General features: G+C 41.6%; 1 protein-coding gene across 3 annotated transcripts in view; it reads right to left on the bottom strand.

Annotated features, from left to right (window-relative positions):
* Positions 1–15,596, bottom strand: part of LARP1B (La ribonucleoprotein 1B) — a 31,299-nt gene extending 15,703 nt beyond the window's left edge. For 2 of the 3 annotated variants that reach the window (XM_015861246.2, XM_015861248.2), the window contains exons 1-7: positions 14,717–15,596; positions 8,469–8,530; positions 7,366–7,425; positions 5,066–5,234; positions 3,560–3,703; positions 1,128–1,271; positions 709–877 (exon numbers count right to left, since the gene is read on the bottom strand). In XM_015861246.2, the coding sequence (XP_015716732.1) occupies positions 709–877; positions 1,128–1,271; positions 3,560–3,703; positions 5,066–5,234; positions 7,366–7,425; positions 8,469–8,530; positions 14,717–14,990 (1,022 nt within the window). In that variant the 5' untranslated portion in view covers positions 14,991–15,596. The remainder of the gene's footprint in view (positions 1–708; positions 878–1,127; positions 1,272–3,559; positions 3,704–5,065; positions 5,235–7,365; positions 7,426–8,468; positions 8,531–14,716) is intronic. The other variant, XM_015861249.2, reaches the window with a different exon arrangement.
* Between the last annotated feature and the right edge of the window lie 667 nt (positions 15,597–16,263).

The raw sequence follows: 16,263 nt of genomic DNA, 5'->3' as shown, positions 1-16,263 counted from the left end.
GGCAATAAAAAACCACCACACAGGCATCGTGGGGAAAGGCCATTACAAGTACAGAGAAGATGAAATATCTGCCAGTGGTGGAAACTGTCTCTTTAAAATGAACTAGTGGTTTCCAGGCCCTTTTGACATGTCTCCTGGTGATAATCAGTCTTCCAGATGGTTTCTCATTCCTAATGGTATACATGAGAAAGTAAACATTTCAGATTACTAGCAAATCGAGCATCATTGCAAAACTACTCTTTCAGTTGAATGTTTCAAGTGAAACACTCTGAAAACATAAAACTAACAAGAACACTCAAAGCAAAATCGAGAGCAAATAAGGGAAATCTCTAGCTGCACCACCCAAGAAGAGCTTTATAAGCAAACAGACCGATGGTACTCAAAAACACAAGCTCGGAGACATCCATATCTCACTTACATGACAACATAAAAAAGGGCTACGTACCATAAATAAAGAAAGTATATGAGTTAGAGCCACGCTACAGCACAAGATACAGAACGGCTGCCTTACAATTCCTCCCCATCACTCATGTTTTTTCACCCCATTTGTGAGTAAGTTCAAACATACACTGGTAAAGGTCAAATCAAAAAACAAATTGAAATGTCTTCATCCCCACCATTTAACGGGTGATAACTCAGTCCAAATTGTGTTTAATCCCTTTCTTAAATGATCTCTCAATCATTTTGCATACTAAACAATCTACTTACATTTGACGTTTTATATATTCTTTCAGAAGAACTTCATCCACAGAATACATCTGCACTCCTGTTCCATCATCGTAGTAATACATCATACTAGAGTTAAGCTCAGGTTGAAATGCTTGGTCAGTTATTTCACCATACAGTTCTTGATAACCAACTGAATAGTCAAAGTTCCCTTCAAAATGTAGGTGAAAATGAAAATTAAGTTAATTAAGTCTGGTATGCACATATTTGAAGACATAAACATGATACGCACACTACTTCATGATTGGCTTTCAAACATCTGATTTAAAACAAACAAAAAACCCACAAACTACTTGAAAATATCAAGCTACAGGATATGTATCTTGAGATAACTCTGATTTCATACAAAAACATAAACATTATAAACACTGTTTAAAAAACAGATCTATTTCTTTGCATACTTCTAGGGTTTCCTCTGCTTCGTCCTCTTCCTTTGCCTCTACCTCTGCCTCTGCCTCTGGAGAATTCTCGAACACTTCCACCCTCACTTCTCACACTGCACACTTCATCGTGATCGTCCCTCTTTTCTCTATCACGATGCCAATCTTTAAAAGAAAAAAGTATAACACAATCATAATTAAACATCACAGTGCAATTAATTAGCCTCTGATTCATCCCTAGATATTAACCTTAAAAAACAGCACAGAAAAGCACTCTCTACTTTTTGGATACTCTGAAACATTGAAGGAAATGAAACTGTTGCACACACGACTGCTGAATGTCCTCTCTAACGTAGCTGTCAGCTTGCACTCAAGGAACCCACCAAAACTCTGCTGCGCTAGCTGATCCATAAGGCCAGATCTGGAGCTGGAAGGGTCAAACAGAAAGGTTTGCATAGCATTGCCTAAGGGTGAGTGGGTAGGAGCTGCTAGAAATAAGGAGTAAATGAGCTGACTGGCAATCTCCAATGCTTTTGAAGCACAGGGATCACAATATATGCAACAAATATAGGATACAAATGCACCATCATGCCATTCTCCTTTGAGGCATGGTAATATTCTCTGCTTATGTGGACAACTCCCAGTAGTTACAGAGAGCTACACAGGGCTGCTAGCTCTTGATAACTCTGCTCTGGGGAGGATTTCCAAGACTCTCCGGAACCTCCCTTTTGTTCCCAGAAGCAGCCATTTACCACTCCCTTGACTCAGCCTTTTAAACAGCACTATTTTATTCTCTACTGATCTTCCCCTAAATGGAGAAGAATCCCTTCTTTGCTGGCACAGGTAAATCTAAGACAGCTCTGTAAAGTCATCCCCATATACCAGGGAACCCCTTTGTCAGAAGAATGGCTGGGTATACAAACTCCATCTGATGTCACTGAGAGCTGCTAACTTCAACATAGGACTGATTAAAGACATATTTTTTTCATTCCAATTAGAAATCCTGCTTTACTAGTAATTATCTTTAAGAAACCCTGCAACAAAATCAGTATGCTTGTACATTCAAGTTTCTATATTTTATTATTGGTCAAATAATAACTTGAATTTACAAATGTCCTAGTCAGTATGTGTTTTTCTCTAGGGGAATTTGGACCTCAGCCCCTTACAAATTCCAAACGTGGCATTACTTGAAGTATTTCCCCCAGCCAGTTTCATTTTGCACTGAGTGTACATACAGCTCCTACACACATGCAAAAATCCTGCAAATAATGCGTTCAAGAGTAACTGTTATATTTAAGCCCGACAGAGGTTTGGTTTGTTTGAATTTAAATAACCAATACTTCCAAAGAATAGAAGAGGTTTTATGTTTCCTCACCCTGAAATTCATCTCAAACGACCACAGCCTTGATGTAAAGTTTACACTAGAAGTTTGTTCCTCCTGAGAAATAATTGCTGAAGTGAAGCACTAGTAAAAATTCTTGCTCTGCCCTTTTCTGCTCCTCAGACATCCAGATAAAACTCTTGTATCAGTGTTTCTAAAATGACTTCAAAAACAAAATTCATCTCAGTGGTGTACAGCACCACTTCTTACTACAGGGAGCAAACACTTGAATTGTTAATGCAATTCTGAAACTTAAATGCAAATGTACAAACCATAGAGTCAGAGTCAGCCTGCGAGTTCTGCTTTCTGACACAGCTGTATGTAGAATACCTAAAGACCAAAGGCAGTATCAGCTATGGTGCACTGTCCACTCTGTTGTGCTAGTACAGCTTTTTGCATGGCCATGGTAAGAAACATACTGGGAAAGTGAACTTAAGAGAACGGTACCAGAAGAATTGCCAATGCAGATTTCAAAGAATCGTCCCACAAGCAACTGCTCTGGCAGCAACAAACTGCCAGAACAGGAGTAGAGCAGGACAGAGCAACCTTATTAAAAGACTATTATAAAAGACTTTCTGCACTGTGATACTGTGGCCGAAGATATACTCGTTAGCCGTCAGGAGAACATATAGTTCTGAACCAGCACAGACTGTAAAAACAGACTGTTTTCAAGCTCTTTTAGTCAGAAGAGTCATTGACTGATATGCTACAATTCTGATGAATTAAAAAATAATAATAAACTAATATTGAAGTTTTAAAAAAGACTTTTCAATTTAAAACTTCAATATTACACCGTGGTACAATTTATTTATTTTTACGAATTACTGGCAAATATTAACACTACTTTTTTTAGATTGGATTTTAGTACTGGCAAGTCAAGTTTCAACATCAACTGCCAATCTAACACCTACTATTGTGTTATCAACCATCAGAGGGAAAAAAAAAAGAGCACCATAGTACTTCCTATGGGTCTGGTTCAGTTTGACTGGATTTATGCTGACAGCCAACAAGTTTTAAGTCACGTTTCATTTACAACAAAGAGGAAGACCCAAGAAGATTGAAAACCACTTACTTCTTGTCTCATTCCGCCTGTTGTTATGAAGTATTAACTTGTTTGTTTCCAGCTGGGATCTCGAGCTACTTCGAGAGCTTGATCTTTCTTGACTATCTGACCTTACATCATCCAAGTGAAGTGGAACCCATTTTTGCTTGTTACCTTAAGAAGTTAACATTTTATCTTAATTATAGTACTGCTTGAGGTTTCAAATCCCATTTAAGACTCTATTTAATACTGCTTTTAAAATTAAAAATAACAGTAAATTTTCATGTTAAAAAACTAGGAGAAGCAGCTTAACATTGTATTAAGATACAATAAATGATTGAACAACAGATGCAGTAAACAAGAACGTTTCAAGATGAAAGGTAACCTTACATGAAGTAAATGAAGGTGAGCTTTTAATTAATTTTTAGAAGTATGCACGCTCCATAAATACACAGTTAAATACATACACTGAATTCATTATTAAATAATTTCACAATTTGCAAATGAAACATTATGTAAAATATAGCATGTCAGGTTAATTACTGAAATAAAGATTTTAATCACTAGCCATACAAAACATCCTGAGAATTTTGCTGTGGTATAGCAGTTTTACATCAAGACATTCAGATTAAATTAATTTCTGTGCATCGAAAATGGTAAGCAAGGCTGTACCTTGCTGTAGGCTGGCCTAAACATCTACTTGGCAATTTACTTAGTGATAATATTCACTGTTCTATGCTTGATTGATATTGTGAACTTTGTAACACATTACACTCATAATCCACACTGGAAGGGGGAAAAAAAACAAGCTTGTTCCTGTGGCATGCTTTGCTTTGTACTTTAATTTAGATTTAAAAAAAAAAAAAAAAGTTAAAAGCACTACAGGGTTCTATTTTTTAATATACACATGGCAAGATTAACAAATCTAAACAACAAAGGTCTTTAGGATCTGAAGAGATATCAACAAGGAATCAAGAAACCACTGATAGCAGCAATATTACAAAGCTACCTCAATTCTGTCTTCATCTCACTCAAGTTTATTGACCAAGAAAAACAAATGACTGCTTCCTATTTTTAATGTAACAGATTGGATCAAGAGGAAACAACAAATCTGGTTTAGTTCTCAAGTGATCAAGATGTAAGCTACTAGCAAGATACGAAAATTAAAAAGGTAACACCTATAGTGTTATGTATGCATATATGTGTATGAAATTAAACAAACACAGTTCTACCTACTCAGTGGATAGAAATCTCAGAGATGATAATCAAATGAAACCACAATTTTCCATAGATTTTCTGTCAGAGCTCCATACATCATCAGGAGGACATGAGCTGTTTTTTCTCCAGAATTCCTATTTGACTAAATAAGACGCTCTAAAACCTAAGAAGGGAGGCCCATTTTAACCTTCCTAACACAATATATCCTGTTATTACCTAAAAAATGCAAAACAAAATGTTCCATCAAGTCATTTGACTGGAATTAACATCAGTGCATCAACAATTAATTACTGCACTACACACAGTACCCAGACAAACCTTTTTTCCTTTGGTTGTTAGTTTGACCTTCATCTTCACTCATGTTATCTCCTGGACCATTTGGATTAGCCTCCAGGTTGTCCTTGGTTCCATTATTGCCCTTCTGATCAAATTTCTCCTCCTTTTCTTTTCTGTTTGCAGGCTTCTTACTGTGACTTACAGTCTTGCACTGAAAAAGATACTGGTAATTATTTCTGACAGCACAGCTGCTGATAGTGAAAGATAAATTTCTTCCACCTATTAAAATTCCTTTACTATTAGCTGTTCTTGAAATCTTCAGGATGGTGAGTTTTAACAACCGTGTTGCTCTGTGAAGTCTTTTTAAAAATATAACTATTTTCTGTTAGTCTGGCAAGACTATGAAAACAATACTTTAAAAGGAACAGGCTCTGGTTTAGTTTTTAACATGAAGATGCAAAGCTACAGAACGTACAACAATTGTCTCATCCACTCTGATTAGTACTGTACAGAAATTACCAGTCACACTGAATTTCATGCAACCAATAGATGTTCAAGCACTGTGCTGTTACAGAACACAAAACATATGGGTGCATGTTTTCCAGACACCCATAAAAATAAAATAAAAAGGAAGTAGTAAAATAAGCATATTCTAGACTTAGTTATAGATCAGCAGTAACACTTGAGAGTATTATTAAAAGATATAAATTGTAAGTCTTTAAATGCTATTCAGTCTGTCAGAACTAAGATCAGTAAACACTCTCCTTTTCTGAAAATCAGAACACATATGATATGGAATTTATTTTTATAGGCATTGTTACAGAATTCTCTGCACCACAGCAGCCTCCTACATCTCACGTATTACAAAAGGTGTATCCAAAAAATTACAAATGAGAAACGTTCCATAGAAAAATTGACAGCAAAATCTTCAGAAATGGCATTTTTGAGTCATTAGACTGCGCCAAATGAAAAGGATGTGCATTTTACATCAAAGGTATAAAATGCACAGACAAAACTGTCTCTAGTTTATTGAATAATCAAACAGGAGTTTGCTGCCCAGCAGTTACATACTTCCTAACGTTATCCAGTAAGTCAGCAGCCTCAGAGAATGAGTCTATCAACATGCATCCCTCATGGTATTGTTAAATATATTACCACTGTTCCCCTGTGAACAGCAGTGGAACAGCACCATTTCAACAACCAGCTGGAATGTCAGTGACAGAACTTATCAATACCGAAGAGAAGTTAAATCAGGGATCTTATATAAATCCTGCACTGTGAGGATTTACTACACAGTGGCATGTACATCTACGCTAAAATATTCCCACTGGTATTTCAGCAACTGAATGACCATTAATTTATCTGCATACAATCTGCTCAGATTTTAAAGATACTTCTAGAAACACCAAAGATTTTCTCCGAGATCCTGTATAAAAATCTACTAGAAGAGGCAAATTCTACCTAGAAGAAAACATAGTGCTGTGTCAAATATACAGACATCTACAAGTTTGACCTGTAACGTGAAAAGCCTGGTGAGAAACCTGAGGATGTGTAGCTGCTGATATAAACAAAAAACATAAGACTTAACTGGGGGAAAGGGAGGGTGTTAGAAACTGAGCCCACAGGACAAATGACTCACATTGAACTACCTTAATCTGCTCTTTTCCAGCTTCTATTTGGAAGCTTTCACAGAACACACAGTGCTGAACCCAAATCTTCTGGTTTCCCTCACCATGAAAACAGCAGAAAAATCAGAGATGCTTTGCTAGGACTAAAGTACAGAGTGAAACAGCACCAAATATAAGGGAATTCTCTATGCTTTGTTGCCTTAAATAACGTAACATAAAAGAGGTCTGAGATAAATCATGCACATATCACTTGAGATATTGTAAAGCAAAGAATCTGATGACATTGGCAATAGGAAAATACATCTTTTATCCATCCATATTCCTCTGATAATTCCCAGGATACCTATGCGTAGAACAATTTAAGCACAAGAGAGTGCAGCGTGCTCTCAGTCCCAACAGTTACAGATCTGCAGCTGTTCATAAACCTCTTGGAAGAGCAGAAAAGGAAATAAAAGAAATATATGGTGGATTAAATACAGTGCTTTTTTACTCTACATGTTCACACAGGCCAAGCTATAAAGTGTGCATACGCTTGTGAAGGGTTTGGACATTCTCATATTAGGGTAGACAATTAAGACTGGCATTTGGAATTATTTACAACATTTCTGCTGAAACTCCAGAACGTGGAAAATATGTTCTGAGGCAACCGCATGAATCACAGAAGGCCACGTGATTCTTAGTGAAATAATATTGCAGATAACAATAAATACTTACTTCATTGTTTGCTGTTTCACTTGGTGTCGGCCAGTCTCCGATATCAACAAAATCACCAGCCTGCAAAGACAGTCACAGTTTGTGTTACTTTCTAGATCCAGTCCCTTTTAAAACATGGAAGATGACTGTCCTGACAAGACTATCCCCATTTGAACAAAGCTGCTAGAATTAGCAATTCTTAAAAGCTGAGAAATACAAAGAAAATAAACAAGCAAAATAGATCAATGGCAGAAGTAACCAATCTTTGCAATTACATCCAAAGTGAGGTACCTACCAACTGTCTAAAGAATGTCTTCACTCAGAATATGTAAGTGGACATGGCCAAATAAAGATGATAAGCAAGCAAAATTTTCTACATTCTGTTGTTAAAACAGACTGACGAATTCAGCCTGAAGTACACAAAGAACAATGTTCAGTGCTAACTGTTGTCTTATAGATGGCTCCCTACTTGCTTTAAAGGTATCTACCTCTCTAAACACCCCTTAGCATTTGGAAGACCCTTGAGCACTGGTTTTACTCAATCTAAGAAGGCACAGCTGTACAACATTTTAGGAATTTAACTGTTCAGTAAGAGGGTTCAATGCCTCTCCTGCCATCATCATTTTACAACAGAACATGAAATAACACTCATTGCTGACATAACACAGAAACAGCATTTCCAAAGCCAACCTATCATCCCACATCCTCAAATCACATTGTTTCATTATAGCCCCTACCCATTTTATATAATCTCAAGACTCCTTCAAACCCCCCTTGTACTCACACCACTTTCATTTTCTAATTTCAATTTTCTTGTGTTTGTTTTTTTTTTTTTTTAAACCTTTCTCTGGCTTCAAAATTAACCATCATCAAAGTAGAAGAAAAAGAAGTTTTTGTTCTTAACTTCAAAATAACTTTTTTTTTTCCTCCTTTTTTAACAGCAGCAGTTGTTTGCCACTGTGAATATTTACGACAAGAAACATTTCCTTGAAATGATTTCATTTTCCTACCGTATTATCGGCAGAGCTAAACGCCAGTTTAGATAAGCAGGTTACATTAACTGGGGCTTCTAATATAAGTACTGCACTAACTCCAAACTAAATGTTCTTCTGGCAAATACAAACCTTGCTGCATTTCTTTGTCCTGGCTTTCGCTGCTTTTACATGTTTAGTGGAATTCTCTAGTTCTGAAAAAGAACAACAGCAAAAAATACTTTCAGGTGACGCAATAAGTTGTGCTGAAGAAGCATAAGGAATTCTTTAACAATTTTTCTACTATCTAGCATATTACAGCAGTGTTTTTTTAGTGGCCTTGGTATTGAAGCCAATGAACATTCATAGACACAATTACTACAAGAGTATTTCCCTAAGACAACTAAGAGCATATGACATTGAAAAACTCAAACTCACAAGTGTAAATAGCCCCGAAAAAACAGATGAACAGAATATTATATAACAGCATGTAAGCATTTGATGAGCTACAATGCCAGGACTATCTCTAAACACTGGAATTTTAATTCAGGTATCAGCAAAAATGAGACCCCAAACAAATACCCAAATATAAGAAGGTACATTTAAAGCATGTGATTCATTCAAGAAATTTACCACTATATGAGCATGAAAAAAAGAGCTGCTACATATTGACAAGTTCCTAGTAAGTTCAGTTTATAAGCAGTCACACAACTGCTAAAGAATTGAGTCACACTGCTCAGAAACTAAGCAAAGCAACAGAAGAAGAAATAAAAGGAACAACGCAAAGACAAAATAACTGTAAGGCTGATGCATTTTCATGTTCAGATCCCACAAGTTACAAAAACTGTTTACGATAGATATCACTAATGGTGAGAAAGCTGATCCCCATACATTTTCAGAGCCATCCTAAGACCTAACCTTCATAATAACAACACTCCTCCTGAGCAACAGTGTCCATTTGAATTCATTATGCCTTTTAATATATATGCAATTTCCATTCTGTACACAAATGCCATTTTCTCATTTTCCTCCCATTTAATTGTGCTCTAGCTTTTTTCTTGAGTACTGGGGAGGGGTGTGTGTGTGTGTGTTTGGAACAACTCAATAGGAACAGAACTACTACCAGATAACTTCTCCTGGGAGAATAGATCCAGACAGATAAAACCACCTTTTAGTTTCTCCTATTTTCATTCAGTTCTCACTAAGCATATTATTTAATTACATTATTCCATCTGCCTTAGTATCCCTATGTGTTTTGTTTTGTTTTCCCCATGGAGAAGCAGCTACAATCTTTAATGTTAGTTTTTTTCAGCCTTTCACTGAAAGCCAAGCTCAAACCATTGAGCATAGCTGAAATCACAAGAGGATTGTTACTTCCTTGAGGATAACATCAACTCCTTAGCCCTTATCTCTCTGGCATCCACTGACTTCGCTAATCTTCCTCATTGCAGCTTCACTCTTTGAACCCCACCCTCATACCCAGTACACATAATGACTGCATGATCTTAATTTTTACTTACCATTCAATAGGAAACTACCTTCCTCTACGAAGTTAGGCAAAAAAAGGTTGTAGTCATGGAGCAACAAGCTAATTTGCGCCAACAACAAAGCTGCCAATTGCCTGCCACAGCAAACTGACCAGCCACAGTGTTTGCTTCCCAAACAGAGCTCTCCTTTTAGCTGTTTGGTTACCCTACCGAAGCCCTTTTTCCACCTCACAGCACTTTTAGTAAAATTGCTACCCAAGGACTGCTCTGTCACAGCTTCTCTCAGTGCATCCTTGGCAAAGCAGGCAATTAAACAGGAAAAAAAGCCAACTTGGCGTCACCGCAGTACCTTAGTCATGAGATATTATTCAAGGCAGCAACACAGGCCACCTGAATCAAGTCAAATGAGACCCAACTTGCTTTGTAAGTAACCTTTCTTATCTGTTTATGAATCTAACATGTAGTAATCCAAGACTTAAAAGATACATTTGCACACTAAGTAAAAAGAAAATTAACATCAGGCAACAACATCGTCTAGCTGACAGTGCCCATTCCGAGCAGAAAGGCCAGTGAGCTCAGCCATGCTCCCCAGCATGAGCTCCTCCAGCTTTCCAGAGTCTCATTCAGACCCAGATGTAGCTGACCTCTCCTGGCCGGCCAGCTTATCATCTGGGAGCTGGATTTTAGTGTGAAGCATGAAAGAAAAGATAAGGGGTGGGGGGAGGAGGGTGAGAGTAAAAGAACAAAACATGGGCTCCCTTAGAAATTTTACCTCAATCAACAGAGGTTGAGGAGTGAAGTTTACACATAAAGATGCATCACCAAAGCATCATCAACTGAGAGGCAAAATAGGTTTATTTTAACCTATTTATTTTATAAACCTTTTATTTATTTTAAACAAATACATATATAGTTCTTGCAAACGTGACAAAATAATCCCTTGGAACATACGACAGTTTAAATTTAGAGCGTGGATTTATGATCTAAGATGACCTAGATATATATAGGTAATTAAAAAACAGTCATCTATGCCAACATCCTTTCCTACAGTAGTTCAAGCATTTTATAGCAAAACAGCATTAGCTGGACCAACTTCCTCACGCTACTTGAACAAACCAAGGCACTGCATTATGTCACCTGCATCCTTCCACATGCTTATAGACAGGAGCAGCTTTTTAATGTAAGAAGTGCTGAACAATCAATAGGAATGAAAGTCCCCAACATACAATGAGTAAATCATTACACCTCTTACTTCTCCTCTGCTACATTTCTACTATTATTTGGCCCTTAGCGGCTTCATAGAAAGCTGCAACCTGTGGCTCAGTTTCTACAAAAGCTCTCATGCTGAGGCAGAGCACAGCCAGCCAGGTCTGCATGGAAGCTCTGGGCAGCAGGATGCATTTCTCTCTTCTAACAAGTCTCCAGTTTAGTAACCAAAGAAAAACCCTACCATGCATGCAGATGTATGTTGTGTTCTATGCACTGTCATAGGTCTGGAAAACATAGGCAGCAGATTTGAGAATGTTTCTATTTATATAGAATGCTTCTATTCTTTCAGGGGTGGGATAATTGCTGATGTAACGCTTGATAATTCTTAAAATAAAAGAGCTGCTATTCAAACTTACAGTGAATTCATGAGAAATAATAACAGCATTTGCACAAGATACACCAAAGGATTCGATAATCAGATCATTTGTCCATTTACTCATCAAAACTGTAAAGTCTGTTATCCTTAGTAACACAGCACCTTCACTAAGGTGTACCTGCAACACCTGCTTACTAACAGACCACAGCCAATCAACAGCACACGTGAATCAGTTTCTGCCACTGAAACATCAAGCAGATGAAGGGTGTCCTCAATGTCCAAAAATCAATGGACTGAAGAATGACAAATTGAGCAAGATATGAAAGACTGAAGCATGCAGTTACTTTGATCAACTACAATATCACTAATACACTAGGAAACAAACTCACTTACTGTAGATATTTTGCTTTAAAGAATATGTCCATAGATTTCATGGACTGATCTTGAATAATTACCTAATAACTCATTAGAGGCCAGGATCAGCTGTACAGACCACGGGTCTTGTTGCTTGGGTTCCCTTTTAGAAGCTTATTTTAATAATAAATAAATAAATAAATAAAGCAGTATTTTATCAAAGAGGTGGAAGAACTTTTGAATAAAATCAGTTCAACAGTTCCACGCTGGGAATTACTAAAGTGGAGGAAGGGTAACCAACCTCTTTTGGGAGAGCCTGGCTCCAAGGGCAGGCTAAGATAAAACAAGACTCAAAGGAAAGACAAGGAAAACAGGAATAATGCCAGGTTGCTACACGGCTTCAGTAGCGACACATCTCCTTGGCTCCATTTAAAACAAAACTTATCTTGTTACCTGGTAAAAAATGGTTATCAACATGATTACACAGCACTTCCTCCTTACAGCGTTCCTCTCTTAATCACTGAGTTTCAACTTGGAGGAATGAAGATGCATTGAAAGCTCAGCAGTACAGGAGAAGCAGGGAGGACTGCAAGAACTGCCTTCAACCATGGGCAGCCCCTGCCAAAGCTGCCTTCCTGTTCCATCGATCCTGGGCTTAGATAGGAACCCATGAACTTCACTGGCAGTTTCATATTGCTACATGTCTTTCTCCACGAATTAACTGCAGATTAGCAGCAGCAGTTGTATCATTCTGAAATTCTTCTACTTAGGAGTTTAATAAAAGGCTTACTCCAAAACACCCATCTGTACTAACAAACACACCGTAAAAACATCCAGTACGTCTATGTGAGGCGTTTGGTTTACCGCCATGTTATTAAAACCTACTGACATATCCGACACCCAAAATTAAAAGGTAACAATGCTTGGACAGAATTCTTTCACCGGGAAAGACTTTTAAGCTTTTCCCATTACTTTTTCCTTCTATTGTCTGACCAGTGATTTAGCAGTTGCCTTCAAAAGAAGGAGCTGGTTCTGCCTCTGGTACAGATGAGTAACACCACAGCACATGGATGGCCAGAGGTGACTGCCTGGAAGCAGCTTTCTCCGCGTGTAACTATCACTGAGCACGCCGCCACACATGCTTGTGTCAGGAAACTTTCAGCAAATTAGGCCAAGATCAACGAGTTGAACAGGATTCAGCTGCTACTTTGATGCGAGATTCTTTTCAGTTTTATTATCCCCTGCATGGACGGTTTTACATTCCATCCCAGCAGCGCATCTGCCCACCTACTTACTATTTCACATGCGTAGTTTCCATACTACCACACTTATAAGGGCCTGGCGCGGCTGACACTGCTTTGTCAGTTCGGTTCCTCAGAACACATCTCCTGCAGATGGGGGCACACACACACACACGCAGTCACTCCCTCTCTCAGCCCCGCTGGATCAGCCACTCCATGCTCCACAAGCAGTAAGCAGTGACTCACCCCAAAGTTCCCCGTGGCAGCCACCCCACAGCACATCCCTCCTCACATGCCTTTTACTGGTACCACTGTCACCAGCAGCTCCTCTACTTGCTGAATTCTGCACTTGTCACTGCAATAGTTACTCCAGTGCAACAGCACAGTTAGGCAGTCATTTAATAAACAATAACTTCTGTACAGATGAATAACAGTTTAAAGCTCTCTGAAATAATCACACTGTGCACATAACATATGTGGTGCATGGACTCCACGCTTCCATTCTCTCTTCCCCCAACAACTATTTTTGTGTTTTGACTTAAGTGGGAAGCAAAACCTCAGCAAAGAGCAGCATTTCCAGCACAGGCCCCCACTAGGCCCACAAGGCAATAGTGCACCAAAGCAGCTCCCACTGTACTATTATTGGGACTGTCCCAGCAGCCCGGGCAGGTGACGAGCTCCCTGTCATGCACGGGCAGGACTGCAGCACAGCACCGGGCTACAGGAGCCACGCTAAGTCGGCATTTACGAGTGCGTCAGTACACACAGACAGCAAGGCCCGATGGTACAGATGGACACACGTGCTGCCAAAAGGTTTCATCTTCAGTTAAATAAAGGTTCTGCGGTCTGGAGAGCATTTCTGTCTGCCTGCACGATACGCATGCTTGGAAGTGTCAAGGGGTATATTTCTCTTGGTGAGGGAGGCACTCAATTAATTCCAGGATAAAAGTGACCATGAGAACACAAGCGGGGCTGTCAGGAACCCTCGGGAGCACGGCACAGAGCACGGGGAGCACACACCAGGCATGTTATGTGGGGCTGGCAGCTGCTTCCAGCCGACAGCAGCACTCCGAGAAGTGCTGACTTCGAGGAACTTCTCAGGGGCCCAAGGCAAACGCCGGGCTATTTCAGCCGGGTCTGCAGTCCGTATGGAGCTCTCACACACCTTTATTCTGCATTTGTGGTAATTAAAGACCAGCAAATTGCATCAAGCTGCCCTCGCTCCATCTCTTCCCACAGAAGCAGCCTGAACTGACCATCAGCACGAGTGAGTGAACTACAGCTGTTAACACTAAGGCCTTCACGAGCCCTAAAAAGCAAAACTCGGGAGTGAACTGAACGGGGAAATTATATAAACAGGTAAAAAACAACAAAGAAAAAAAAAAAAAACAAAAACCAACTAACCAAAGCAAAACAGAAACAAAGAGCCGAGCAACAGGAAAGCAGCGGGGATTCAGCAGAGCTCCTACATGTCAGAGCACCGCACGGTCTGCTCAGCGTTCCGCTCGCGGTGCCGGGCCTGCAGCGCCCGCCGCCGCCCTGCCCATGTATGTAGAAGCACGGGCTGTCGGGGCCGGCCGCGTGCAGCGCTGCGGAAAGCGGAGCCGGGGGAGGAGGGGACGGACGCGCCGTCCCCGGCACACGCGGTGTTTCCGCAGAACCGAAAGCGACGCACGGCGCCGGCCAGCACCCCGCCAGCTCCCCGCCCGCCCGGCCCTGCGGCTCGCCCCGCACCTGGCTCCCGCAGCACGAGCTGCCCGTCGGCCGCGTCGTCCCTCGCGGCTCTGCGCTTCGTCCACGGGTTCTCCTTGGGCGGAGGGGCTTCGGCCGCCGCCTGCCGTCGCCGCTCCTCGGGCTCGGGCTCTCGCCGGCCGCCGCTTTCCGAGGCCTCCTTCCCGCCGGTAGAAGCGGGCTCTCTCCGCCGGGCCCCTTCCGTCGGCCCGTCCCGGCCCTCGGCGCCCCAGGCCGGGCGCTCGGCGGGCGCGGCGGACACCTGCGCGGCGGACATGCCCTGCCGGCCGCCGCGAGCGGCCCTCGGGGGAAGGGGGACGGGCGCCGAGGCGGGGCGGCCGTCTCTCCTCCTCCGGCCGCCGCCGCTCCGCCCCGTCTCCCGGGGCTCCCCTGTCAGCTCCGGCGGCCCCTCCGCCGGCGACCGCGGCGGGGGCAGGAGGGAGGAGCGAAGAGGCCGCTCGCTGCCAGCCGCCGGCTCGGAGGGCGGCGGCCACCCCGGCGGCGCGGTGAGCTCACAAGGGCCGCGCCCCGGGCTCCGTGGGGGGCGCGCGCAACGGGACGAAAGGAGGCCGGGCGGGATTCCTTTAACGCGGGGACGGGGCCCGCTTAGCAACCGCGCTGAGAACCGCGTAACGTGGGACGCGCCTGTCGGCTCCGCTTGGAAGCGGCTGGTCAGGCGGGCGGATGAGCTACGGCACCGGGCAGAGCGCGAGGCGCGGGCCCTGAGAGGCGGCGGCACCCACCTGGCACCGGGGTCAGCTCTCCAGCGAAGCGGGTGGGGCACGTTGGGGTTTATTATAGGCCTTTCCCACGTGTTGTACAGCACGACGAAGGTCTGCAAACAGCCCCTGTAGGAGCTAGTTAAGTGTTTGTGAAAGTAACGTTACAAATAACCACATTTCAAGAGTTTTACCTCGGCAGGAATACCTTTCACTTGAGACACCGCTGCTCTACTGAGGTTATGTGGTGACAAACCCTGTGCCAAACTTAGCATGCATTGCTGGCACTGCAAATTTAAGCTGAAAACATTGGAAATAAAGGAGACCTTTCCTTGAAATACATTTACAGATGCCTCTGAAGCACCTTCTGTTCAAGTGATGCTTCGTTCTTCTTCATTTTTAACTGATAGTAAGAAAAAAGTGCAATTAAAGTGGCAGCAAATTTTCAAACACCTAGAAGCATTTTCCTTAGCAAGTAAGAACTCGGCTTCTTCAGGTGCACAACATTCACATGTCAAGGACACACCAGTAACACATCACAGTGAGAAATTCATTGAAATACAGGCAAGTGTTGCTAGTGAATAAGGGCGTTATCTGCATACGTTTACTCCTGAGGAGTATTTCCCATACTGTCAGCTCAGAACACTTTGCAGTTATTTCATTTGTTGTCCTAAACTCAGAGGCTATGCAGACACAGTGAAGAGCAATAGGAAAACACAGAGCCCTACCTAATCACTGGTAGAACAGCATTACCCTCCCTCTTCCTTTTCCTTGTTCTAGGGAGAAGACAGCAGGTCTGTAGGGCAGCCAGGACATTAGGAACACTGCAGT

Source organism: Coturnix japonica, chromosome 4 (genome assembly GCF_001577835.2).
Source record: "Coturnix japonica isolate 7356 chromosome 4, Coturnix japonica 2.1, whole genome shotgun sequence".
NCBI lineage: Eukaryota > Metazoa > Chordata > Aves > Galliformes > Phasianidae > Coturnix > Coturnix japonica.
Note: the sequence above shows the minus strand (reverse complement) of the source record. Positions and strands in the feature narration are given on the sequence as shown.